The sequence below is a fragment of the Megalops cyprinoides genome, chromosome 1, assembly GCF_013368585.1.
Source record: "Megalops cyprinoides isolate fMegCyp1 chromosome 1, fMegCyp1.pri, whole genome shotgun sequence".
NCBI lineage: Eukaryota > Metazoa > Chordata > Actinopteri > Elopiformes > Megalopidae > Megalops > Megalops cyprinoides.
Genome location: NC_050583.1, coordinates 37,253,951 through 37,280,979, shown reverse-complemented (window position 1 = coordinate 37,280,979; position 27,029 = coordinate 37,253,951). Strand labels below are relative to the sequence as shown.

Genomic DNA, 27,029 nt, shown 5'->3' with positions numbered 1-27,029 from the left:
CAAACAAGCAGGCAGTCCAAAACAGGCAGGGTCAAAATACCAGGCAGGCAGTCCAAGGGCAAAACAAAGATCAAAACAGCAACAGGCAGGGTCAAACCATGAAGGCAGGCAGGCAGATCAGGCAATCAGGACAGAAGGGCAGGCAAAGACAATGTCAAGGAACAGGCAAGGCAAAAACCAGAAAAATCCAAACAGGAAAACACAGGCAGGACCAAGAAAGGCAGAAACACTGAAACGATCTAGCAAACAAGACAGAGACAAGCAGGGTAGATATAGGGCTAGGCTGATGAGGTGATGGGAAGCAGGTGTGCAGACAGGCAGGTGGAGACAATCAGGTGGGTGGAGAGAGGGCGGAGAGCGGGGGCAGGGCTAGAACACAAGGAAAACAAAAGCACATGGACAGGGAAAAACAAAAACACAACAGCTAGGGGGCGGGAGCGGTCATTTGGCATTGCATATAGTGATGTTAGGCTTGTGTGCAGCTGCTCGGCCATGGAAATCCATTTCATGAAGCTCCCGACGCACAGTTCTTGTGCTGATGTTGCAGCCAGAGACAGTTTGGAAATCTGTAGTGAGTGATTCAACAGAGGATAGGCGGTTTTTACATGCTACACGCTTCAGCACTCGGCGGCCCCGCGTGGTCTACCGCTTCATGGCTGAGCTGTTGTTGCTCCTAGACGCTTCCACTTGACAATAATAGCACTTACAGTTGACTGGGGCAGATCTAGCAGGGCAGAAATTTCTCAAAGTTTGTATATGTATATTAATTCATTGATTAATTCATATTGCGAAAATTTCATCTTTTTAACAAGCTGCAGTTGTTGACAAGAAGCGTGGATGAGTAATCTGAGTGTCAAGAACAAAAGCAAACTCTCTACAATAATGACTTGGGCAAGGAATATTACTGGTACCAGATTATGCCTCGCAATATGCATGTGTTTACTGTTTGTTACAAACCCCTTATCAGTGACAATGCCCATCCGTGATGTCATAAATTGAAAAAATTGATTTTGTCAAGAATGGCAATAGCCCATAAGAACACTTTTAAAAAATCTTCTGTGTCTATTGAAATAAGCTCTCTTAACTTAGGCGTACTATTATTTTTTTTTTAGATACATTTTACATTTTTAGTTTGGATATGATGGCTGAGTATTTATTCACAAATATTACATTTGACTTTTTTCCATTGTATATCTTTTTCACTGCACCAAATTCAATGCTGAATTCATTGTGAGAAAAGCTGTACATTGTGATGCTAAATGTGGATGTACACACAGGGAATGATTTTGATTGAATGCCTGAAGGTTTGTTTTATACTCAAAGATATATGTTTTATAAATCCAGTAAGTGATCTTGACAGATTTTTTTCCTCAAATATATTTATTCATTGCAGTTTTTTTCTGTGCAGTTGAACCCCAGTACTCTACAGGAATTTAGTTGAATCAGAATGATCAGATTACAGCTGAAACGTTTTCTCTTATTCTTATACAACAAAGCAAAACAAAGTACGTTGATTAGCAATTTGTTCATGGTAAGCCCCTCTGGGTTTAATGACACAACCTACTTTTATCCCATGCAGTTGCATATCTATACCACATGAGAGCGCTGAACTGCTTATTAGCCAATATATACCTGTATATAACGTTGTTTTTTTATCGATTCACACTCTGCTCTGTCCCTCTGAACGATTTATTTGAAAGTCATAATTGCCATGTATCTCATATACGCACACCACCATGGCAAAAATGTCTGGTAATCTTGGGATATTTCTGTTTCTGTAGTGAAGGGTCAAGCAGCAGCTATTTGTAGAGTGGAAAACTGGAAAAAATCCAGCACTGCACACTCCTTCTTATTTGTCAAGACATAATCCACTCTAATTTATACAAATTATTCTAAAAATAAAGACCCCCTACTCCTAGTACACACACCCTCAAACACACACAGACACATGCACACTCACACATACATGCACATGCACGCCTGCACACATGCATGTGCACACAAACACACACACGCACAGACACACATGCACATACGTGAACATCTGTTCCCAATGAGCAGACCCAGAGGTCAGGCTTCCACTGCCAGTGCAGATTGTAGAGAATCAAGTGTAGGCACTAAGCCGTAGAACTTCATCCACCTAAGGGTCATGGCCAGGCTCTAGTAGGAATTAAAACAACTCAAAGCATAAAACTGCACAATAACTATTTAATCTTCCATTTACGTTTGAGATTGAGCCAAGCTCCAATGTTTCTTCCACTTTCTCCCAGATCACTTTGCTTTTTTTTGTCTCACTCTTTTTTCAATTGCTCATCAGTTTGGATTGTGAGATTTCCAGGTAATGATAAGAGATAATGTAAAAAGCACGCATAAGAAAGAGAAGGTACTTGTTACCTGTCACTGGTCTTAATTTTTACAGTGCAAGATTACAAACAGATGAAAAAAGAAATCTTTGAGAATGTGATATCTAAGATAGATATTTCTGTCAGAACAATTAGATGACACTCAACAAGATGACTTGCAATATTATCAAGAGCATGTATTTCTGGGTATTTGGGTGTAATTTTACAGGAATTGAGAATGTTGCACTATTGAAGCTATAGTCTTTCAGGATTTTCCTAGCTTCTTAAATCTCTTGAATTTCCACCAGATATGCCAAATAGTGCTAACCTACCATTATATAGTTTTCCTTATAGAACTCTTTATGTTTTATAAAGTTGGACCTAAAAGACGAATAGGCCCACATTTAGCCTAAATTATTGAAAAAAACCACGATATTACTATTTACATAAAACTAGCAAGCCAGTTGGTAAAGACGTGCAGTCTACACTACAGCATCTCAGGGTACAATTACTTTTTTGAGTAGTACCAGAACGATTACTTAATCGCCTAGTTTGCATATTTCTTTAGCCTATACGACTGCCTTCCAAACCTTTTCGAAAACATGACTCCACGTAGCCTAAGAACGTGAAAACTCCTAATTATTGCGCAGTCCGTTTTCGATGTATAAGAAAGCACAGATTGCAAATTCGGGTGAGGTAGGAGGAGCGGGGTGAGGGGGGTTGTGACTGTGGCCAATCACGCGCAACATCCTGCTGATTAAAAAAAGAGAGAGAAAAAAATTCAGAGAGGAAGAAAAAGCCGAAGAAGCCGGCTGGCATTCAGACAGAAGTGAAAACCGTCTGCAGAGAGATTGAAGGGGCGAATGAGAAAGCAATCGACGGGATCACACTGAGCTGACGAGAGGACCATTATAGTGCTTCTTTTTAACCAGCTGACAAGAATATACGCAGATGGTAAGTCGCTCCGTTTCTCGGTTGTTCGGCAAATTATACAGGCAGCGAACCTCTGCCCCTTGCCCCCTTGCTTTCTGTGAAGGGAGGTGATGTGCATGCATTTGGATAGGAACCAATTTAGCAAAGCTATTGTTGCTAACGTAGTGGCAACACATTTGTCAAACATGTCCAAAACGTGCTATGTATATCGAGGTAAATATTTCTTCAAATGCACAAAACATGTAAGCAAGTATCATAAGCCAAAAAAATATCTTTCACCATAACAGTATTTTCTTTACTGTAAAAACTGAATATCGTCAAATAATTGTTTACATTTTTGTAGGCTTATATAGCTCGCTTGTTGGGTTTAGCTAGCTGGTTGCTTTTGCCAGCCAGTTTCGTCCAAAAATGCGATGTGAAAGCGTGCGCTGCCAATTATGAGCTTCCGCTTTTATGAGCTCTGAATGGTAGAAAGGTAGGGTCAATGAGATGATTAATGTGTATACCTTGTGCATGGTGCTATCGTGAAACTGACCCTACGTGTCAGTGGACGTATTACCACTTTGAGGTCGGTGAGGCTGTGTGTCCAAGTATGGAAGCGGCATCATCACCACCGGTCGCCCCAGGTGCTGCACCGAGGTCTGTCGTGAATGGTGACACAAAGGCCATGCATTATTTAATCATTCATGCTGAACACCGCTCTACAAAGAGCCTGACATCCCCTCTCCGGAGTTCTGTCTGTTACATAAACGACTGACGGAAATTTACTGACTCGCTACAGTGGTTCTGCATAGGCTGGGTTTGAGGATCTTGAGGTTTAACATTTATGACAACCGGTATGTAACCACTGACTCTAGATCTTATGAAATGAAATCGAATAATACTGTGACAGGTGGGTACTGTATTGTTGAATATCTGCGCCTTATGATTACTGTGGTAATTATTTAATTATTTAAGTATATAAGAGTAAATTGGTTTAATTTTTATTTATTTATTTTTTGCACGATGTGACCTGGGTATTCATGTCGGTTTTTTAAAGGTTGCCCATTGCAAGTGCGTGTCATTTACTCTGACTAGAATGAATGTTAAAAATAAATGATGATAACGCTGACTGTTAGCTGAAAGAAGTGTTGGGTAGCCTTCTGACAAGGAGCCAGCTGGACGTCTGTCTTTGCTAGCTTGTTGTAGATTTAGATTTGACCTGTGGCTTTTTCCTTCCTTTTTCAACTCAAATGTCACCTAGTCGGTGAGAAAACCTCACAAGCATCATTGTTTGTAAGTGAACGTGCCTGTCAGTCAGCCTCCACTGTAAGCCTTTCCTGTGACTTCACAGTGACAAGGTCCTGTCTTACTCATGGTGAGACTGAAGTGAACCAATAATATTTAAATATTGAGCAGCAACATCAGCCATACCACTGCAGTGGCAGTTTGGTTTGTCCACGCATCCGTTTTCCTCCGTGTGTGTCTCAGTGGAGTTTGCTGTCAACACAAAAAGCTTGACAAACATGAGCACTGAGTTCTTGCTGAACCAGTTTCCTTCACTTGTCGTAAAACACCTGTCAATAATTACAGTGTTTGTACATTGCATTTCACCACATTTTTCTAGTGTGGTGACTGTTTTCCTGGCCTCTTGAGGTGAGTTTTAACAACTGGGCATTGTTGTGGCATAATCCTAAATCTTCATTCCATTTTTTTGCAAAGAGAAGGCATAGATCACAACTCCTTGAGGCACTTTAATATCTGTCAGATGAATCCCACTCCACGTGATTGGTGATAAAGTTGTGTGAACAACCTCTGCAGGGATGGTATATCAAGGCTTACAGGAGCTGCACTGAAAAAGTGTCTTGTTTATCTACTACACATTTTATTATTCAGACATCTGGATGGGAGACAGTTTTGTTTAGTCTCTTGTCTAACTAAACAAATACATGATACAAAACGGGTTTCATAACATTGTTTTATCCATTGTTTTCTCTTGTCTAGCAGCAGCTGCCTTGCGATGTACATGTAGTTCATTTGCATGTAAACACAACACTCACGTACATTTTCTCTTGCAAAAGGGCAGATGCTCCTACTAAAACTAACATACATGCGTGGTTTTGAACAGCTAACTTCATTCAGCACTCAGGCAGAGGCAACGCTGATTACGCTCTGCATCCCCACATACCAGCCCTCAGGATTCAGTCCGTTGTGGTGTTGTGATTGCAGACCGTGTGTTACTCCAGAGGAATATGACATGCAACTGTAAGAAAGCGTGGAATGTCAGAAATGGAAGATTACAGACACGCTTTCTACAGCCTAAAGCACAGTCTCTAATCGGCACAGAGAAATGCAGATGTTTTATGTAGCAAACAGGTTTACAGTGTGTCTGTGTAATTACTGAGTGTCAGGAAAGCATTTCCCTTGTCAATATACAGCACCTTTTTCTGTCTATTGAAAATACCTTTTACTGTTTTATTGCTGAGTAAATTTCATCCCATCCACATCACTAACAACTACTTTCTGTATCAATATAAAACTACCATCTTAGGCCCAAGGGAATGCAGGAACTTCTGCACCAGTAGGAACATATGCTTTTTCTGAGAACTTTTATTAGCTAAATGAAAGCAAATTTGATTATGCTGTTAAGGTTCAAGAACATGGTGCACCATATAAAAATAAAAAAAATGTGCAGCCACTTCCATGAACAAAGAAGTAGCCTTTCCAATTCTCTTCCCTCATAATGTATTTTGCAGTGTTCATAGGTGATTTGCACCAACACCTACCTTTTTTGTAGGGCTTTGAAGTCCAACATCCTCTGATCACTATCTACTGTCTTAGATGGGGATTCTTTCCTACCATATTGCCCTTAGTCCTTTGAAACCCACATTTAAAAGGGGGCTTGAGTCAAAATGATATGCTGGATTAGTATGGGAATGTATATCTATAAATCCATTCAGCTGTTTTGGTAAACCCTGGTATATGATGCAGATCCAGTGCAATTTCACAGCTCAGGTGACCTTTCTGTTGCATGGAGCACCTTGCCATAATTTTTGTATTGAGCTCCATCATTGTGGTAGTGCCAGGCCAGAGGTTGTGGACCATTACAATTTTTATTTTTTACTTATGGTACTCAATCACATGCATTGTGTTATCAAATAAATGATTTCTAAAGGCTTAACATGCTTATTCACTGGCTAGTATGGAAACAGAGCTGAGTGGTAGCCTTGAATATCTGCATTAATGAAGGATATTTTGTTTCACTTGCAATTATAGTTTTAATGTAACCAAATTACTTGCCTATGAGGACGCCTTTCTCAAACAACTAGCTATCTAACAGGCTAACCTATCTATTAGAGTTGCTTTGCTTGAAATGTGCTTGGTAGCAGAATTTAACTGTACTGCATAAAATTGGAACAGGGTAATGGGAATAAACCAGGAGGTAAGAAAAATGAATATTTCCAGAGGATTTGAGACAAACCAAGATTAAGCTCATATGAGGGTTAAATAAAAGATGAATTAGAAAATCATTACAAATTACTGAAATTATTTTAACAAGCTCATGTGGGAACTCTGCTCTGGGAACTCAGTTAGCCTGAATAATTGAGGATCAGTTGGGTGTTACACAGGTTAGCTGTACACAGGTTGGAGGAGGGTTTAAAGGGTCCAGGGTTGCACTAACTCAGAGGTGCCATTATGGGCAAGGATGATTGAAGGCTGTTTCATGATCCAGTGGAGTCACTGTGTCTCCAAAACATGTGCTAAACATGCAAATACTGATTCTGAACAGAGTTCATTTTAAAGCATATGTAAATATTTTACACAAGCATGTATATGGTATTAAAATGGTCAGTAATGAAAATAATGAAATACATGCTTAAATATTATAATAATATTATTCTTAAGAACAGCCTGCAATATGAAAGGATTATGATGGAGTATGGTGGATCCCATGTCTGGATGATTATTTTTGTCTTTCAGCCTCCCCAGATGGGTAAACTACAGGACAGAACAGACTGGCCTCAGTTCAGATTCCAGTGCCTCATGCCAGATCACCCCTACTGCAGCTCTGCTCAAGCTGCTTTTGTGGCGCAGAATAAAGGGCATGTGCCCAGCCCTGCAGTCTCTTGCCAGCAGGGGGTGCTGTGCTATGCGCTGTCATGTGAGATGACCATAGCTTGCTGGGCAAAAGGGGAGAGGTGCTGCCTGTTTTTGTCAAAGTCCATCACAAGCTGCCCTAGGACTCACCCTAGGTCTGACAGGATGGAGCATGTAGTCCCTAAATCACGGCTCTAGGATAGCTCAAGTTGTGAAAGGCAGAGCACCTAGCGATAGTATCGTTGTCTTTGCTCCAGGCTGTTTTTGCAGGTTTCAAAATTGGACAGCTAGCTGTGGGTTATTGCATGTTTTCAGTTAACAATGGCTCATTTTGAGTGCCTAATGTTGGGTCTTGTTCTCTTGTTCTTTAATTTGGCCCAAGAGTGGCATTCTTTCACACTTTGATGTTTTCGTAATTTATTGTTGCTTCCATTGATTTGGGAATATGCAACTCAAGAAATGGAGTTCAAGTTGCTCAAAACCTACACCAAGAGTTTATTCAACTATCCTTTTCATCCAGAGCTCCAGCTGACTTTCACAAACTCTGTGTCAGTCTGGTTAGATGGCTCTCTCTAGTACTTTATCTCCTTTCAGTTTCATATACTTTTACAAGGCCTCATCAAGTTCTCACCAGTCAAATCAACTGCCTTGGCAGGAAATTGCACCTAAAAGCAAACAAAGAAAATTCTTCTAATTCTCTCTACAAAATTGCAGGTGTCCTAAAAATTCAATGAAATGATGCAGTGCAACAGTACTTGTTTTAGTTCCAGACATGGTTTCCATGGATTGTGGTAGAGTGGGGTTTCTTTTCTTTGCTGTAGATCTGTGTCACTTTCTCAGATGATGAGAGGGGTTACCTCATTCTTAGGCTTTGAAGTAGTCCAGCCTAAAAACAAGTGAAAACACCACTCATTTTCTTGAATTAACCTAGTTTTTGTTCTTTTGCACTTTTTCATTTTTTGCCTTCAACAACCTAGTAATTTATGTTTGTAGTGGTGGACTATGCAGAGGTTCGATACCATGGTTTGTTGTGGTCTGTCCCTGTTTTACCAGGAAATCTATTTGCAAGTTCAGTTATAGTCATTTGAAGGGATGCATTAGCATCCTGATTCTGCCGGACCTAACACTCTATCTGTATTGACAAGGCGGCGCGTGTGGATCACTTGCTCCTGATGACTTGCCGCATTCTAAGCCACCCATACTGTGATACTGTCACAGGGGCTTAGCACAGGTAATTCCCCCAGTTTCTAAGCTGATTTGTAAACCATGAAATCAAAAGGACCAGTTGCCATTGCCTCGGCCCTTCCCCCGCCCTCCTGTGTAATATGTCTTTGTGCGGTGACCCTCTAGGCCCCAGTTAAGTTCATGCTTGTTAGAGGAACGCACATCACATTGTAACTCCAGCAATCTGTCAGGAAAGTGATTCCACAAGGCACATTCCTGTTGCTTCGCCAGGAGGGGGGGGGCGGGAATGCGTATATCTTTAGGGAACCTTTTTCCTCTGCTTCTTTTGGCTAACTGCTCCTTTTCACAGAATGGAATGCGGATTGCACAGGCAGGGATGAGAGGAGAGGAATTTTCAGGTAACATGTTTATGCCCCAAGTATAATTGTACTCAGGGTAGGGCTGAGCCACCGTGTGTACTGCCCCAATTACTACCAGACTAAAAGAGCATACTTGTCACGTTCTAAACAGTTAACCACTGCCCAAATGGTATGCCTTTGAAATGGCCAGTTTTGCAGTTTTAATGCGGTGCAAAAGGAGCAAATCCAAGGGCAGGTGTGATGGATTAGTGGTGATTGATCAGGATGATAAAACTCCCTCAAGCATGTATGTGTAAAGACAAACTGTGAGTTTGGAGTGAATCCTGCCTCTGATGCAGGCTGTAAAGGTGATGCATTTCCAGAAGAATGCGCCAGTCACAATGTCGTGGCGTACGATTCCTGCCCTTCCTGTGTCCCTTCATACCTCACCCCGCCATGAAGACGTCACACATGAAGTTTTCACAGTGGCAGCTCAGTTGTAAGTTTTTCTGCATGTTGTCTGTGATGCGCACTAAATAGACTGAAATTCTAGGAGGATTTGAAGTATACCGAACCTCTGCTCACATAGCCACCCTCTCAGCCACCCCTGTCACTGTGGTGAGATACGGCCAGGAACATCTCATCCCTCACTCTTCATCGAGCCACACCCACCATTTGATTAAAACGGGCAGAAGAGTAATTACTGTTTACCCCTGACTGGTGATTGGAATTAAACCCCTCCGGCAGTCATTCTCTCTGCGGCACTGAAAATGAATGGAGACTGGATTTAGAAATTTGAGAGTGACCTGTGTTTTTGAAGGAGTTATTCTTAATATTTTTAATTGGTAGTGACCTCATTTTCAGTGATGGTGTAGTGTGTATGTACTCCTTTCTTGCTCTTAATTTTATTGGATGCGATATGGATATAGTGGTGGAAATTGGCTGACATTGCATACTCTCCCCTGAGAGGGCAATGGTACCAAGCTTTGAGTTGAGCTGCTTTCCTTATCAAATGCTTGATGTGCTGCATGTGTGCCAGCCAGTGTTGCTTTGGCAAATCAGAGGCTCCACAAGGAAAACAAAACGGCTCATGCCACGAGATGTCTCAGTGGTGGGCAAATCCAGCATCCCAGCTTTTTTTGTTTGATTGAGGCTAGAAAGGACAATGCGAACCATTTGCTAAGTGTAAAACATTGTGGTGCTAGAGGACTAGAATTGTCAGTCCTGGGAATATCACCATTGCCGCATCACCAACACCTAGTTTAGCCTGTTTCATAATTAATCTAATAATTTTCACTGATGGGCCCTGATTTTGTGTTGCTTCAGTAATGCAGCCAGACCCGGTGCCTATTCCAGGCCCCTGCATTGCCACAGCACAGCTGAACCTCCTTTCATAGCTACTTGAAGCCTGGGAGCTGTGGGTGGGATTCGTCCCACTAATGGGATTAAAGGATCTTTTCCCCCATTCTCCAGAGGAGAGAAAGTTAAAACCTGGATCTGGGGAGCGGTGAGCCTGAACAGATAAGGTGTGTAATTGAAAGTAAATGTTGCACAACACGCCGTTTCCTCCCAAGTTGCACTCTGATGTGGCATAGGATCAGGTTTGTGTATCTTTTTTGAAGTTGTTTAGGACTGAAGGCACTTTATTTTGGACTCGTTGAACTATAGGCTTGCGTCCTTCTGTTAAGTGATGTGTGTGTCTGATTAAAACTTGGAAATTCTGTATTTCAGGTTCTCTATTTTCACTATATTGCTGCTGCTTTTATCTTCTTCCAAAGCGATTACTGGGCAGCAAGGTTTGGTTCTACTTACACAGTTTTTTCACGCTAAGTTTCATGTACTACAAGAGAAATTTGTGTAGGTTCTGATTTTAAGGGAAAGCACTCAGTTTAGCTGGTTTCCTTAAGTTCCTTCTTCCATTGCACTCCTGATTTATGTACATATTATGAGAACTGTAACGTTGCTAAATATTGCAAATTAAATTGCGTGTGAGTGATGAATACTGTTCTGTTCCTGTGCAAGACACAGAAGCCTCTGGAGGTCCAGCCCATTGGGGTGATAATGTGAGGCATTTATGAGGAAAGGTGCACTTTGCCCATGCCTGTCCCATCCTTGGCCACACCTCCCCTCTTTGGATTTGTCCAAGATGTCTCCCCTATCCCAACCCTCCTTGCACATTGATATCCAGCTTCCAGTCATCTGTAAACCCAAATGAGCTTCATGCATGGGCCAGCACTGTAGATCACACTCATGCTCTCTACTTCCTGTGGGGCTCCAGGGAACCACACAGGAAGTCTGATGTGTTATCACAACTGACAGCCTTCTCAGTGTCAGCACGGGACATAGCGACAAGTGTCTATGTACAAATAAGGCAAAGAAGAGAAGGACCAACCAGAATGGGGCATGTGTGTGTGTGTGCATATGCGCGTGTGTGCGTGTGCATGAGCGCGCCTGGGTGTCAGAACCACCGAGTGTCAGTCATCTCGTTGCAAGGCTGTTTCCATTACAACCCTGTTTGTGTGTTGAAATCGCCTTTCATCCTGTTTCATAAGACATGGCTGTGTCCACATTTCTCAAGTAGCAGCAGCAAGTTCAACAAGATTTGATTTCAACAAGAAGTTGCATGTTTGTTTGCAGTTTTTGTCTTTTTTGTGCTTTATTACTTTCAAAGTGCACTCATAGTAATGGAGAGCCCCCCTGTATAAAGCTGTGTACTTCCTCTGTGGAGCATAGCTATGTCTATCCTGTAAGTTATGGAACCAAAGATTACTTTCACTTATTGTTTATGGCTTTTTTTATTCATTTGGTTACACAGAGATTACTGTTATACTCTATTCCAGGCCTCATGTGATGCCACCCCCCTCCAGAACATTTGCAGGGGTGAATTCTCATGTCTTGGTGGTCAGAGTAACAGGAAGTGGGTGTCTGTACAGCAACGCATGCAGCGTCTACACTTTTCACTTCTACAGGAAGCTGTAGTGCATCAAAGAGTTCAGTCCTAATTGTCTGCTCCATTTTTGTAATGAATTGCGAATTGCCTTAAAGGCTCAGTTCTCTAACTGGAATACACACGCAAATAGACCAAGGAAATGCACGTAAGTTATAGGTGTCGAGCTTAGGTTTTAGGTGTCAGGTCCTTTTAGAAATATTTCTGTGGGAGTCGATGCCTGTTGCTGCAGGACTGAATTGAGAAATCTGATGACTAGATTGATCAGGATGTTTCTGTGTTGGCTTGGAACATGCTCTTTTTTATGTCTCATTGTCTTTATGCAACCCAATTTTGTAACTGACAATCTCTCATTTGGCTGTTGTGCAAGAGCACTAAAGTAAGACAGATACAATCCTCTGATACACTGGCATGCACCCAGTGGCTATTTTTCGAACTACAAATCCCACAGTTAACCACAGTCAAGTGAGTGCCAGTTGGAGGATAGGTGCTGCTCTGATGCCACCCACGCAATTTTCAAAGTGCCTGAGCAATGAGATGAAGAAACCCTGTTGACCTACCAACCCCTAACCCCGCGGAGCAAAGCCAATGTTGATCTCCTGGTCATTGTCGGTAGATGACATTGCAGTTTCAGACCTGGAGGGTAGGGCTCATCTTGCACTTGAGTGCAAGTGCTTTATCATGCGAGCCACATGGGAGCCTGGGACGTACTCTCATCCGGCATTTTTTTTTTTCAGAGATTATAAAGGCCCGCAGCAGTTGTTGATGTCCCATTCTCTCAGATTATTTAACATATGGGGGTTAGCCCTATCCTCTTCTCCAAGCTCATTTTGCGTGGGGCGGGGGTCTGGTTGTCTGGCCTAGACTCCCCTGGGGGTTACTGTCCCTGCACTACCACACATGGTCTGGTTGGAAAGCAAATGGCTAAACGGCACATCAAAATTGGGGCAGGCCCTGTTTGAAGAAACAGGAAATGACTCAACCCGTGCTGTAAATTGACCAAGACTCCAAATAAGGAGCATCTTTGGATTTACAAGATTCAGAGAGTGTAATTAGAGCGGAGCAGGGGCCTTTAGGAGGACAAAGTGGCTCCCTGGGGCTGGGTTTTGCTGACACACATCTAGCTGCGATCCTTGTCTTGCTGTCTCCAAGGGCCCATCTGCCTGGAGGGACACGTCCGCGCACCTCGGCCCGCCGCCCCCACACTGAGCGTGCTCCTACTAATCACGCCCCTGCCTCTAATCTGCCACAGCTACCCGCCAGTTCCGTATGTCTCCCAGTGACATCCTGACTGCAGCCGGCCCCGCTGACGGGTCCAGTGCGGAGATGGAGAGATAAGCCAGAACATGTGTGCAGGAGAGGGGGCTTATGGCAGAAATCCCTTCTTTTCCACCATGCATCCTTACTTCCTCAACGTTTCTGTTCATTCAGGGAGCTCTGCCTTTTGGCCACTGAAACCCCCAGCTGTTTCATTCTCCTTTTCCATTGTATGGGTTTTTTTTTTAAAGTGAGGCATTATTAAAACACGCTCTTTTGTTTCTGTTTGGGGTTATGTATTGCATGTCCTCTTCCAAAGGCTTCTTCATGCCCAGTGATAACTGCTGAGACTCCATGCTCTTCCAGTGCAGTGCTGTTCCTTGGCTGGGGGTGTCGTACACGGCTCATCTCAGGGGACAGGCAGATAAACAAGTTCACTTAGTAGCGCGCAACTTCCTTTCTGTGACTGTCACATTCTCTTTGTTTTCACGGTTATGAAACCTTTTCCAGTTTCATCTGTAAGCCGAATTCCCTAAAATTCTGAATGTTCCTTTTGACGGCCAGACAAACGATAATAAGCTTTCCTCAGAAGGTAATGGGCCTTTGTCAGGCTGCCTTCTTCTAGTGATTTCTTTCATTTGTTTTCTTAGAGGAGGCTTGCCAGTAATTCAAATGATGGTGACAAATGGCCTCTCTGGAGCTTTGAGTCAGGAGACAGGAGTGTGTCTCCAGCCAAGGCACCAAGAGCAACAGGGGGCACAGGGGAGCAGGGCGTGTGAGCCGTGAGTGTGAGACGGACGATGACAGAGTTTAAATGGGGAAGTGGAGTTCAGTTACTGCGTGTGATGACAAGGCAAAATGTACATGGGTCCTGCTGAAATACTTCTGCCTGCATAGGAAGGTTTAGTTTAATTAGTTAAACAAGGCTAAATGATAATCATTTGTAAGCCAGTACGTAATGTTTGCATATGTTTTATTGTTCAGTTTGGGGAATTTTTTTTTCTGCACTACAAGTAAACTGCAGACCTGTCAACTGATGTGTGTGCTCAGAAACTCTTGTAGTGCATGATCTGCATTTAAAAAAAAAAATCTGTTACAGCATCACCAGGTTGAGGTTGAAGCAAGTTGCTCCGGCCAGTAATTTGTGGAAGTTACCTACACAGAGAGGCATGAGAAGAATGGTTTCGCATTTTTTCTGTGTCATACTCAAAACTCAAAATTGAAGAACACAGACCCAAGCCCTGTCTGTCAGCCAAACTCAGCCTCCTGACCCTCTCCACCCAGGTGTTGTGGAGAGATGACCATGTCCCCTTGACTGCAGGGCACTGACTGTCAGTCTCTGTCAGGGTGCCATAAGCGGTTGCCATGGAGATGTTTGTGTGAGTGTTGACTTCATGTTCTCAGCCTGTCATCCTGGGTATTGAAGATTCAAAAGGCAGTCAGCTGGAATCACTTATGTAATTCCTTATTTTTATTGATTAGCTAATGATACGGGAAGGAATTTTTTTCTGTGCATGTGTGAGATTTGTGGGTGGGCCCGTGTGTATGTGTGGCCATGGGGGCGCGTGCGTGTGTGTGTGTGTGTGTGTGTGTGTGAGAGAGAGACCTGCTCTGTGCAGAACAGCTTACATTCCCAGACAGCTGATGGGTGAGCTCCAGTTTTGCAGAGGCGTGCAGAAATCCTGGTGAAGCAAGAGCCAGATGGAGCAGTCGGGGGAGGGGAGAGAATGGAGTGCAATTTTGGTGCAGATGGTTGATTGGATATATGTATTTTTAATGTCATACTTTTCCATTTTAATGTACCACTCTGTCTTTTATGATACAGACACAGCCTAATATTTATGTAACAAAGGGAGATGGAGAGAGGAACAGAAATAGATGGGGGGAGGGGCTGTCACGGGCCCTGTGGAACAGTGGAATCGCAAAACAAGAGGGGTTTTATTTGGAAAGCAATTAAAGTTTGTTACAACTTGCTCTAAGCCTTTCTCTGTACCAACCAAATAAAGGGACCTGCTTCCTTCTAAGCCTTTTCTAAACCAGTGGGATGTGACTCATGGTTTCCACGAATAAAATGGTGACAAGAAATGTACTGCTTCAAGGCCTCAAGGCAGAGTCTCTGCTTTCTGTGCCCACATAATGTTATCCAGTACCTCCATTATCAAGTGGGTCAGTCACCCCCCTGTTTAATCTTTGCAGAAAAGGCCAGCTTTCACAAGCTTTCACAAGCACTGCTCTCCTCAATGTGTGGGAGAGATGCAGAGTGCAGTTTTGAGTCCTGATGTTTGTTTTCTCCTTATTGCAGGACACCAGCACAAGCTCTGAGGACAAACCGGTGCAGCGCTCCAAGGTGAATGGCCTTCTGCTTCCACCACCCCTACTGCAGTACCTTCTCCTCATGTCTGTCCTCACTCTTGCCCTCTCTCCTCTTATGCCACCCCACCCCTTCCCCACATCCCTGGAGTGCTCATACAGTCTCCATCTCACTTTTAAAGGTCAGACACATCCGCTGTTATTAAAGATTTACCAAGAATGCCATGAGGAATTTTGCTCAATAACCAGAAAGCCATTTTCATTCTCCTGCTGCGGTGCTCTGTTTTTCTGCGAATTTAGCCCAGGACCACTGACGCAGTACTTGTGGTGTCCTTGGAGTGTGCATTTGTCTTTTTTGCATTGTTTGCTACCGGGTATGCTAACCCCCAGCTGCTTGTGTTCGTGACTCAGTCGTTCAGCTTTAATGTCCAGAGGGAGGTGTGCTCGTCCTGTGAGAAGACGGTCTACCCCATGGAGAGGCTTGTGGCGGACAAGCTGATATTCCACACGACCTGCTTCTGCTGCAAGCACTGCAACACCAAACTCAGGTGAGAGACTGAGCCTGGGCCCAAAGCTGTGTGCTATCCTTCTCACCCATGAGATCCATGCATGCACCACAGCAGAATCTTTGTACTAAGCAGTATGTGCACAACTGGTGCTCTTGATGCAATCCTCCAGCAAGTCTGAATAAATGCAGCTTGCACAAGAACACATACATATTTATGCATACACCTCTTTACTACTGGGATGTTAAATATACCAGTCCTGTATTATTTTTGCCCTGCAGCCAATGAGATCTGAGCACCTCTCCTATATTAACTATAACCAGATTCACAATGCTAAAATAGAGTTTGCCGTCTTGGAGTGACAAAACTGTTTTCGTGGTAATGAACAGTTAATAATGCAGTGGCAGCTGTTGGCCTAATTTGACTGACATAGCAGACCAGGTCACCCCACAGTGAGGACGGTGTTAGTGGCTGGACTGATGTTCAGTGTAAATTCTACAGTCCTGCTGAAGAGGCCCAGCTGTGGCAGGGTTTGCCCAGTCTCTCCCTGTTCCCTGACCCTCCTGCGTCTCTCCTGTTCTCCCACAGTCTGGGCACCTATGCAGCCTTGGAGGGCGAGTTCTACTGCAAGCCGCATTTCCAGCAGCTGTTCAAGAGCAAAGGCAACTACGATGAGGGTTTTGGTCGCCGGCAGCACAAGGAGCTGTGGACCAGCAAGGAGAACGAAACCAAGACCGCGTAACCACACCAGCCTGGATCCACCACAACCCCCACCCCCCAACATCCAAGATGCCACGTACACACACAGCACACGCAAACAACACCTGTAAATGACACACATTCCAGCATGCAAGCTCACACCACCTTAAAGGACTGGTCAGCTGCTGCAGTGTTTTCAGATTTCTAGAATTGGGCATTGATTTCTTAAAAAAAATTCTTAAATTAGTTTGTTTTAAGTCATTTTATTGTATATTCTCCATATCAGGAGTTGTTTTCAACCAACCAGCCAACTAAATTAACTGGAATGTTTACCATTTATCTTTTGAATATACATATATATCATTATATGTGTAAAATAATAATATATCATTTATTGGTTTAGAAGATTCAGATTCTTTAATGTCCTTTTTGGAAGCAATTTGAAGGCTCAGGTCAGGTGAAAGAAAATTATATATATAACCTCATTGTGGTATTGGCTAGTCAGCATACATTGGAAAATTTGGAAAATAAGAATTTTGTTTTATTGTGTGAGACATTATTCTTTTTTCACTGATTTCCAAGTCACATTTTATACTCAAAGGACTGTTTTACATTTTTTATAAAGGATCACTCAGAACCAACAAATCTAGAAACAGGGTCCTGCTTGTAATGGATGAAGAGTGCAGGGAACCTTTCTGGCAGGGTATGTTCATCTGTGAAACTACAGGGTACACTCTACATATCTCACAATTCTACTGAAAGACCTCACTGATTAGGAAGACTTGTTAAGGTAAGCCTTGGCAAGGAAACCTGTATGCGTAATCAGGTTCACACTCAGCAGTTTTTAGCATTTAGTTAGCTTAAGTTACTTTCTTACCTACCTGTCCTCTCTAAGTCACTTCTTTGCAATGGTAAAGATAATTGCTTTCTCCTTTGCTGCTTCACTAATGCATCTTCTTTCATTATTTTCAATGAAGATGTGCTTGGCTTGAGGTCATTTTTAATCGCTGTCCTGGGTTTATATCTTTGGGGTTGAGTCTAGGTGTTGCTGTGTTTACGGAACTGTATGCTTGGGGCTGGGGAGAAGCATCACACAGATGACTGCATGTGGCAGTAGCTCATGCTTAGTGAATGTACTTATTGTACCCTGTTGTACCAATGTGTTGTGGGAAGTGGGAAATGTTTAGCAAGGAAAACCGAAGATCTACTACTCTGTACTAAACCAAGTGTTTTTTACGGCTTTATTTGTAAATACACAACTACCAGAGAGATCAATGTTTAAAGAGGACAACTAAGATGCACAGGAAACCATGTGACTGTGTTCATGAGTGCTATGCCAACACCCTTCCCATTTCACATCCTGTTTGCTTTACTGTTTTGGAACAGGTATATTGGCATGGCACAGCACAAATGTAAGTAAAATAGGTTCACCAACACCTAGGTAAATATGGTGGATCAGGTCTTGAACTAAACCTTACGTGGTTGAACTGGAAAACTTAAGTAACATTCCTAGCTGTAAGAAGGAAATGGTCGACCCCTTTCTACCTCAGATTTCACGAACCAGTGCTCAGGAATAAGGCTAGGTCCAAGATGTGGCTGAAGTATGATCTCTGTATCAGCAGATTTCTGAAAATATCCCATTTCAAAATTTACAACTGCAGATGTTTTGGTGTTTAGTTAAGCAAGAGAGGAGAAGACCAAGTTCATCACTTGGTTTGGCTCCTTGTCCCCCTCTGAGTGCCAGAACAGCAGGGTGGGGGCTGGGATACTGCCAGCCATCTACTGGCAGGCTTGGCTGTGTTCTGTAAAGCAAGGGAAGAGGGACCAATAACTGTGCCCCTGTGATTACAGTCAGTCAGAATTCTGGGATGTTGGCTCAGACTGTGGGAGCTGTATTTAAATACTGCATGCAGTTGTCACAATCTTCAACACCGCCCATAAATTCACCAGAAACCTGTCTCTGTTGCATATTGCATTGAAATCCCCCAGTCTTGAAAAAAAGTCCAGACCTGAACACAGCAGGTCCTCTGGCAATGGCTTTGTGCCATTCAAAAGGGGTCTATACAATGTGCTGTTGTCCATTTGTGTGTTTTATCTGATAGGCAGGTAGTGCACTCTCACATACAGCAAATCCCTCCATCCCTGAGCACTTGCGATGTCATGACCACAAGCAGGTCATGCTGTTGCCCCGGTACTGCAAATAGGCATTAACACTCTTCATAATATGTACATTTAAATACAATAAGGACAGTATCTGTTAAGAGTAGTTCTCCTCCTCTCAGTATTTAGGACGTCACTGATGTATCTTTGACCATCTGTTCCTGCAGTTTCAAAAATATTCATCTCATACTCCTGGCATGCGCAAAAAATGTAAATGTTGTATATTAAGAAATATGAGACCGGAATATGTGATGCCTCACAGCTGCATGTATGCAGTTACAAAGGTGGAAATCCAGCTTCTTAAAGTGTCCCTTTTTGAGTCTTCAGGTTGAGACATTCCACTGTGTCTAATCTGTTCTTTGTGCAGGACTCCATGTGAAAGGAGAGAATTAGTGACAGTGTAGAGGCGTAGCATCATTTTTCACGCAGTGCACATGCCTGCTTAAATCTTACCATGAACATGAAGTGATACCATGTACTAGAAAGACAATTTAGCTTTAATTTCAGTCGTATCAAAGATGGCTTTTATGTCAAAACACCTGTAGTGACAAATTTATTTTGTATGAGATTAATTTAAAAATGTATTATTAAGAACTGTTGAAAATATTTAATAGGAGGTTTTATGTTTACCTATGATCTCAATCAAGGAATATAGTTACAACATTTGCAGTAGTAGAAACTCTCCAATCAGAGCTTAAATTTAAGGGAAGAAGTGATCCTGATATGTTCACCTGAGTTGTTAGGGCTCAATACATAACATTTCAAGGCTTTGAAGTAACTAACACCATTCTATTCAGATCTTTGACCCTTCGATGAGCATTTTATCCAGTTTGTGCTTTTTTTTTTTTTTGCAAGTGTCCATACCCACATTTTACAACCGCCCAATCACTTTGAGAATGCAGCGTTTATCAAGGAACAGGAGGAAAATCCAGTCAAAGCCCCTATAGATGGGCTCACAGAGTGTCTACAGTCACTCAGAATTTGTCAGTTTGACTGCCTATCAATTTAATGACATGCAGTCATTTCTCACCAGATTACCTGTGGCTGTCTGTGCTACTTCCATCACAAGTCAGAGGGCCACATCAGGTTTTCATCCATTCAAAACACACTTTGAAACGCAATGGCTGTTTTACATTATGTCTTTCTCTTGTAGTGTTCATTACCTTTGTCATTTTAGTTTACTCTGTGATCTGACTCTGTTCTCTGAAATTCTGTAAATATTTGAGGGGTAAATGGAATTTCTCTTTTGATTTGAAATGTCCATGCACAAAACCTTTGAACATGTTCAAGATGTAAAACACTGTGTACCTCTGTTTAGTCTGCTGTACCCCAGGGTACTGCATGAACCCTGTACTTACTCACCCTATGTAAAAGAACATGTTTTCACACTGGTACCAAGAAACAGACAAATAAATACATAAATAAATAGCTGTATCTAGTTTGTGTAGAACAACATTTTAAAGATGCAGATGTCAGTGTTTTCAGTGAGGGCGAAGAGAGATGGTGTAAAGCATTTCATGACTTTAGCATAATCTATAAACTTGACATGTGAAATGATGTTGTGGCCTTATAGCACACGGATGTTTTGGTTTGTTCTTTCTTTTTATACTTTTTGTATTCTATTCTAAAGCTGAACTGTGTAGAAAAAAAGTAATGATGAAATGTGAACAAGATGTGCAAATTTGTTTCATCCAAATAATGTCCTCTTGAGTTGTATTTTCTTTTCTTTTTTTACATTCAAAAAGACAAATAAAAATTTTAACTTTCATCAGCTGCTTCTCTTTAATGACTGATGATGACTACCCATATTTGTTCTTGTCATTGAGCTTCTACAGGAACATTAGAGCAACAGTGAAACTAATTGACATTGAAATCAACTTGGGTAATTTCTCATCATTGCGGGACACCGAAGAACATGTAAAACATTTTTTGATTATTTATGGCATACAAGTACTCAATTAGGTATGTAGCTATTCTAGTGTTAACTTCAGATCAAAAGGGCTGAGCTATGACTTTGCCGTATGTTCACTTCAGTTGTTGAAGGTAATGGGAAGACATGTTTAAGATATTCCCTAGGTTTGGAACTGAGTTGTCTTGCAGGTAAGGACAGAGCTTGTGTGTATGAGCACATATGGGCATGTTCATAAAAGATGGACCCTGAAGCACTGGGACTAAAAGTGGAAAATAACAGAACGTGTCCAAACCTGAAGAATAGAGTACCCTGAGACACAGGGGACAGTGTAGGGGCTAGAGGAGCTCAGCTATGTGGAAAAATACTAGAGATGAGGGACATGCTTATTTTCCTGGTTGTTACTGCAAATTCTTTAAAAATACCCCGGGGCATGAGTGAAAAAGGAGTAAACCCTGATTTAAAAAGAAAAAGTTTGTTTGGTGTGACTTGAAACTTAGCTGTGTTTTAATGTTTTGTATGATGTGACATCATAGACAAACATTAGAAAACTGTTAATTACTACATTGCTGGTTTTGAGGATACTCTTATTCAAGAAACATCAAGGCCTCAGCAGGAAATAGACCATGTAAGCTGGTTGAGTCCAGCTGTTTAACCATTATGACACCACATACCGCCTTTAGCAGACATAATGATTTACAGTTTAAATATATACAGCTGTATGTTTACAGAAGGAATCTGGGCAACGCACCTGGAAGGGTAAAACAGCACTGTCCGGCCTAAGAGTGGGACCACCAACCTTGAACAATTACCTCGCACAGCCGCCCTAGTTCACAATTGGGCATCTGCCAGCAGATGGCGCTATGCACCGTGGGGTGAAATCAAAATTACAAATACGACCGAAATTGATAAATTTGCACTGAGTTTCAATAAGGAACGGCAATGCTTAAACATAATGTAGGGTTTGGGGAGAAACATACAGCTTCTGGGAGAGTCTTTGTTTTTGAGTCTTGGAAGTAGTATATTTTTTCATATCGTCGACTGCAGCAAGGAATCTAATTGATGTTTTTGGGGCATTGTTATTATCTTAATCTTTAATTTTAATCCGTGTTCTCTTATTGTAATTGTCGTCATAATTTACTTCTCGCAAATCCAACAGGGAAGAATTTACATGTCGCACAAGTTGTCCACGGAAGACTTCGGCGACGTACCAGGAGGGTGCGCATGTTTCTGGTATGAGGCTTTTGAGAAATAGTGAGTTTTGGGTTAAGGAACAACTGTTTATACAAAAGGACCTATGTATTCATTACTTTTGTGTTAATTCGCTCTTACCTCTGTCACTCATAACGCTTAGTAGTTGTCGTAGTAAAGTAGCTAGTAGCTAATAGCAAAGCCTACTCTATGCTCTCAACCGGTGACCTTTGCAGCTAGCAAATGCTAACGTACGATAGCAATATGAGGGTAGAGTACTGGGTTGCTAGTTTGCACACTATCGAAGTAGATGCAAGGTTTAGGTTACATAATTCGTTGTTTATTGTCTGTATTTTCTTATCTGTCTTATGCTTACATAATGATATCTTTGTGTGTGGCAAGCTAGAAATTCATCAGCGTTAGCTAGCTAGTTGGCTAGGTTGCTGCCTGTCAGCTGGCAAAATGTTTAGACGGTCGGTAACTACTTTGGTAGCTGTACCTGACCCAGTGCTATACAACTAAACAGTCAGCCTGTATAGTGTATTCAGCCATTAAGGCAAGTAGGTATCATAGCAAACGTCAACTAACCATACTTTATCTAATATTTCTAGGGACCACGTATCACTGGGGAGACTACCCCCTACCTATTGGTTCAGAGATGGAGTTTCAGTTCCTACATACACAGATCAGAATATCAGAAATTCTGAATAATAATTTAGGGTCAAGTTTAGAATGCAAGGTATACAAACCACAAATTCAGTCATCTTGGTTACAAATAAGTCTATTTTATAATATTAGAGTAAGAAGTTGTCAAAGCAATGTCTACCCCAGGGGTGGCCATCCTGATCTAGAGTAGGAGTCAGAGTCATTCATTACTGTACACCCAAGAACTTTTGTTTCTACTCACTTCATACTTGCTTCAGGGGCCAAATATAAAGCTCTGAAAATGTGCATGAGGTCTTCTTAGGATTCTACACCTACATTACTTGATTGCATCCTGTTGGATTTTGCCCATTCATCTGAAAAAAAAAAAACAGCTTTTTTGATGTTCTGTCATTTACAGGGGCGGTGGATCAGGGGATATGTTTGGGGGAGTGTTGCTGATACGGGGTCTCTTACCCCGGTACTGTCAGAGAGCTACGTCTTCCTCTGTGCTCTTAAGTGCAGAACTTTGCTCAGTTCACCCCCAACTGGTCAGGTTAGCCCAGTCCCCTCAATGGGCTCTGCGGTCTGGTCGTGCAGTGCACCAGTGTTCAGTGATGTGTGCTGGTCACAATAAGTGGTCCAAGGTGAAGCATGTGAAAGGGCCCAAAGATGCAGCCCGCAGTCAAATGTTCCTGAAGTTGTCCATGATGATCAGGATAGCGGTTAGAGGTAGGTTTGGATAAACAGCCGTTGACTCTGCAAACACAGTTTGTAAGATGTTATGTCACTGATCAAGTTTGTGCATCCCACATAAGTGGCACATCACAGATCTGCACATTCTTCTCAGACCTGTGGGGTTTGTTCAGAGATTTTTGATTGCTTGCTGATTAGCTTTATTTCTCTGCCAGAGGGAGGCCCTAATCCTGACTTCAATGCCCACCTGGCAAACCTCATAGAGCAGTGCAGGAGCAGAAACATGCCTAAAGCCTCCATTGAGGCTGCCATCAAGGGGGCGGTAAGGCTTACAATACAGTACTGAATTACTTGCCATTGAAACTGAAAGAATGTGACTGAGCAGTGCATGTTTTCTGAGGCAATACATTGTGCTGGATGACATGATAACACTGTATTGGATTGTGATCTATGATACTGGATTTCATTTTCTGTCTTGTTCTGCTTGTCCTCAGGATAAGTCAAAGGCACTGTGCAGCTTGTATGAGGCCCGGGGACCTGGCGCCTCCATGCTGCTCATTGAGGTTCTGACTGACAACAATGCACGGACCTTTCACGAGGTGAAACATCTGCTCCACAAACACGGGTCAGTGTCAGCGTGTATCATAAATCAGTAGGTGTTTGACTCGACTAAGGAAGGAGACATGACTCCTGAGAGTATCTGCTTAATGGGCACAAAGTCTTATGCAGTGAACTAACCATGTCTCTTGTGAGGGTGGTGCTATGTGGTTAGGGAGATGATGGGCTCAGTCCGTGCTGAGAGCACACTGGTTACACAGAAGCACAAATCTCTCTTGCCTTGAACGGTGCATCTAGATGGATTCCCTCATGTCAGAGAAGGGGCCTGTTGTAGGGTCGTCATTGGCAAAAGTCAGATGAAAATCTCAGATACCATGCATTTCAACACTGATGCTGAAATGCTCTTTTAGTGAATATTGGTCATATAAATTACTGCATTTAACAGATGCTTTTAAACATTACATTATAACCATTTACCAAGTACAATAGAACATTAATGTGTCCATTCACGTTAAATGAGCAACAGTGTCAGACCAGGCTAACAATGCTCCCAGACCAGTGGGTGTGAGCATAACATTATTCAAAAATAAGGTTAACTTTACACTTCATTTACTTGTGCACTCTGGCTAGGCAACAGAAGCCAAGTATACTACCATACATAAGTCACTAGAACATAGAATCTAAAATACAACAAAAATCTAAACCAACAAAGATATCTTCTAACACATTATGAAATTCATTTTAACATCACAAACATTGACATGGGAAGGTTGAGGTGAGTTTTTTTTTTTTTTTTTGTTTCGGTTTCTGTCACAGTGGGATGATGTGTGATGGGGCACGGCACAGTTTTGAGAGGAAGGGGGTGGTGCTGGCATCAGGAGAGGGTGTGTCCATGGACCGTGCTCTTGAGCTGGCTATTGAAGCAGGTGCAGAGGATGTAAGGGAGACTGAGGATGAGGAGGAGAAGCCATTGCTGCAGGTAAGAGATGGGTCTCAGTTTATACAATTGCTTTGAAAAATCAGCTCACAGTTGTCATTTCTCCAAAATTTAAGTTTTTACCTAACTGTTAAGATAACCAGAAAACATTGCCCCAGAAGCTGCTTATATGTAGCAAGTATTTCACTTTCTCTTAAATTGTTAATTACAAAGCAAAAAGTCTTTGAGTGCTTTCCTACAGGATACAGGAAAGGATTGGTGTGTTAAAGTCGTACATTATGATTTATAGTTTGATATATGTACAAAACATCTGGCCCAAAAATTTGTTACTGTAGTTTATGCATGAAAAAGAGCAAGTGTCAGGTCTATTGTGAAGAAGGAATTTGCACAGATATTTCATGAACAGGTAGGTAATGTGTTTGACCTAAATGCTTTTAAGCCTCAAAAGAAGCTGAATTGAAGTCGGTAACATATACCAATCTGCAGTCCAGTAAGTAAATGTACATTAATGTGCTTGACTCACCTCAGCTGTTGTGTTGTATTTGGGAACATTTTTCTTGTTTTGACATGCTAATATAAAGGTACATAGGTTTGAAGTTGAGCTCCTGTTCATATCCTGTTGCTGACCGGTCTGTCCCTCCTCAGTTTGTGTGTGGAGTGTCTGAATTGCGGGGGGTGAGGAGCACTCTGGAAGACCTGGGCATCCCCACACTGTCAGCAGGCCTGGAGTTTGTGCCTCACAACCCTGCCTTACTACCCCTGGACGAGCTGGAAGCAGCCTCGCGTCTGTTGGAAATCCTGAACGACTACCCTGATGTAGTCCGAGTCTGGGACAACATCCAAGCAGCAAACTAACAGGCTGTGAACTAACAGACTTTATATGGACTGAAGGCGTTTGGGACTCTGAGCCTGACAGAGACAGGAGCAACCAACTCCAGGGACTGGCTCATTGACTTCATTAAAATGTTCAGTATCCGACGTGGCAATTGTTTAATTCTTTCAAATTGTAGAAGAATGAAACAAACTGGCACCAAAAGTGATATCTTTGGCTGTTCTGGCCTGAACATGATTGATAAATCTAGTTCAGATTGACGGGGAATTAAATAGTGTAGTCTTTTTCAAGTTGTGTCACTGGCATTGCTACACCATATGATGAGAATGTTTGGAGTCAGATTATGCATTTTGAATGTGTATATATAATGTTTTCAGTATATTATTGGGTTGAACAACATAATTCTCAATATATTACAACGTTTTATGTAAATTTCGTTATCATATGGGCCATTGGGGCTGATTTAAAAGATTATTAATGAAGTGTAAACTAGTGTTATAAAGTGTGACTGTATTTCAATAAAAGTTACACATTTTATTCATCTGTTTTGCCTGAAAGAGATGCTTGTTTATACAGTAAAAAAGAAAAGTTTAACTTTTGGTTTTTTAACGTCTCTCTTATGCTCAGGAGGATGATTTTTTCCCTCCTTTTGAATGCACTGCACCGAAGTGTTTATACATTGTGTGGACTTTATCGGGTAATTTATTTGATTATCGCTCCAGCGTTAGCCTTAGCTATTGTTATGGAGACTGCACTGTTTCGGATAACAGCTTTCTGTACATACAGAAACAACGACGAGATGAACACATTGTGCGTCTGTGAGTGTACGTCACCAACATACGTAGCCTGTCTGGCCCGGGCTTGCTGCTCTAGATATACAATGACTAGATTGACTCCACATATTAAAAGCGATTGTCGAATTTTTGCTACAGCCGGGCGGACTTATTGGACTTGATTAAAAAACGTTCAAAAGAAACATGCCTTTATCTATGAAGAAAGTTACGTTTAAAACGTACAATAACGATTCCCAGGATATGCGTTCATTAAAGAAGTACTTGAGAATGTAACGATTGTCCTCAGCTTCTACAAAGCGTTCGCTACATCTATGCTCGTTGTCTTTGTGCGCGAGACCGCTACAAAGCGCGTAATTCGCATCATGCGCGTTACCTTGAGCAAAAAAATCTGCAGAGGAACTGCGCGCCCCCTGACGAGTTTGGTGTAGTTTCACATTCTTCGCCGTGCAAATAATGTAAAGTTGTCTTGCTGAATTGGGTTTTAATTTAAAAAGTGGACAGACGGGACAACGTTTCGAAAAGTGCGCAACATTTGCTGACTTTAGATTGCTGTTTGGTTTTAGTTTGGAAACTGACGGATGGGTTCCGGTGACCAACGTTTTTTTCTGTCAGGAAATTCACTGCATTAAGGTTAATTTTACTTTCCACCGCTGAGCATCAGGATCCGACCTTTTTGGAATGTTGTTGCCTCAAGTCTCCGTCTTGTGAGTTGATCT

The 27,029-nt window shown here is 42.1% G+C and overlaps 2 protein-coding genes across 2 annotated transcripts; both read left to right on the top strand.

Annotated features, from left to right (window-relative positions):
- Nucleotides 1–3,120: 3,120 nt before the first annotated feature.
- Nucleotides 3,121–16,923, top strand: LOC118782231 (LIM domain-containing protein 2-like). The gene is made up of 4 exons (XM_036535540.1): nt 3,121–3,296; nt 15,382–15,426; nt 15,801–15,937; nt 16,484–16,923. The coding sequence occupies exons 1-4, from the start codon at nt 3,294–3,296 to the stop codon at nt 16,635–16,637; spliced, it is 339 nt and encodes a 112-aa protein (XP_036391433.1). The 5' UTR covers nt 3,121–3,293; the 3' UTR covers nt 16,638–16,923.
- A 4,928-nt stretch (nt 16,924–21,851) lies between these two features.
- Nucleotides 21,852–25,953, top strand: LOC118782201 (translational activator of cytochrome c oxidase 1). The gene is made up of 6 exons (XM_036535506.1): nt 21,852–21,896; nt 22,918–23,228; nt 23,408–23,514; nt 23,687–23,817; nt 24,567–24,729; nt 25,333–25,953. Exons 2-6 carry the CDS (start codon nt 22,937–22,939, stop codon nt 25,540–25,542), a joined length of 903 nt encoding a protein of 300 aa, XP_036391399.1. The 5' UTR covers nt 21,852–21,896; nt 22,918–22,936; the 3' UTR covers nt 25,543–25,953.
- The last annotated feature ends 1,076 nt before the right edge of the window (nt 25,954–27,029 follow it).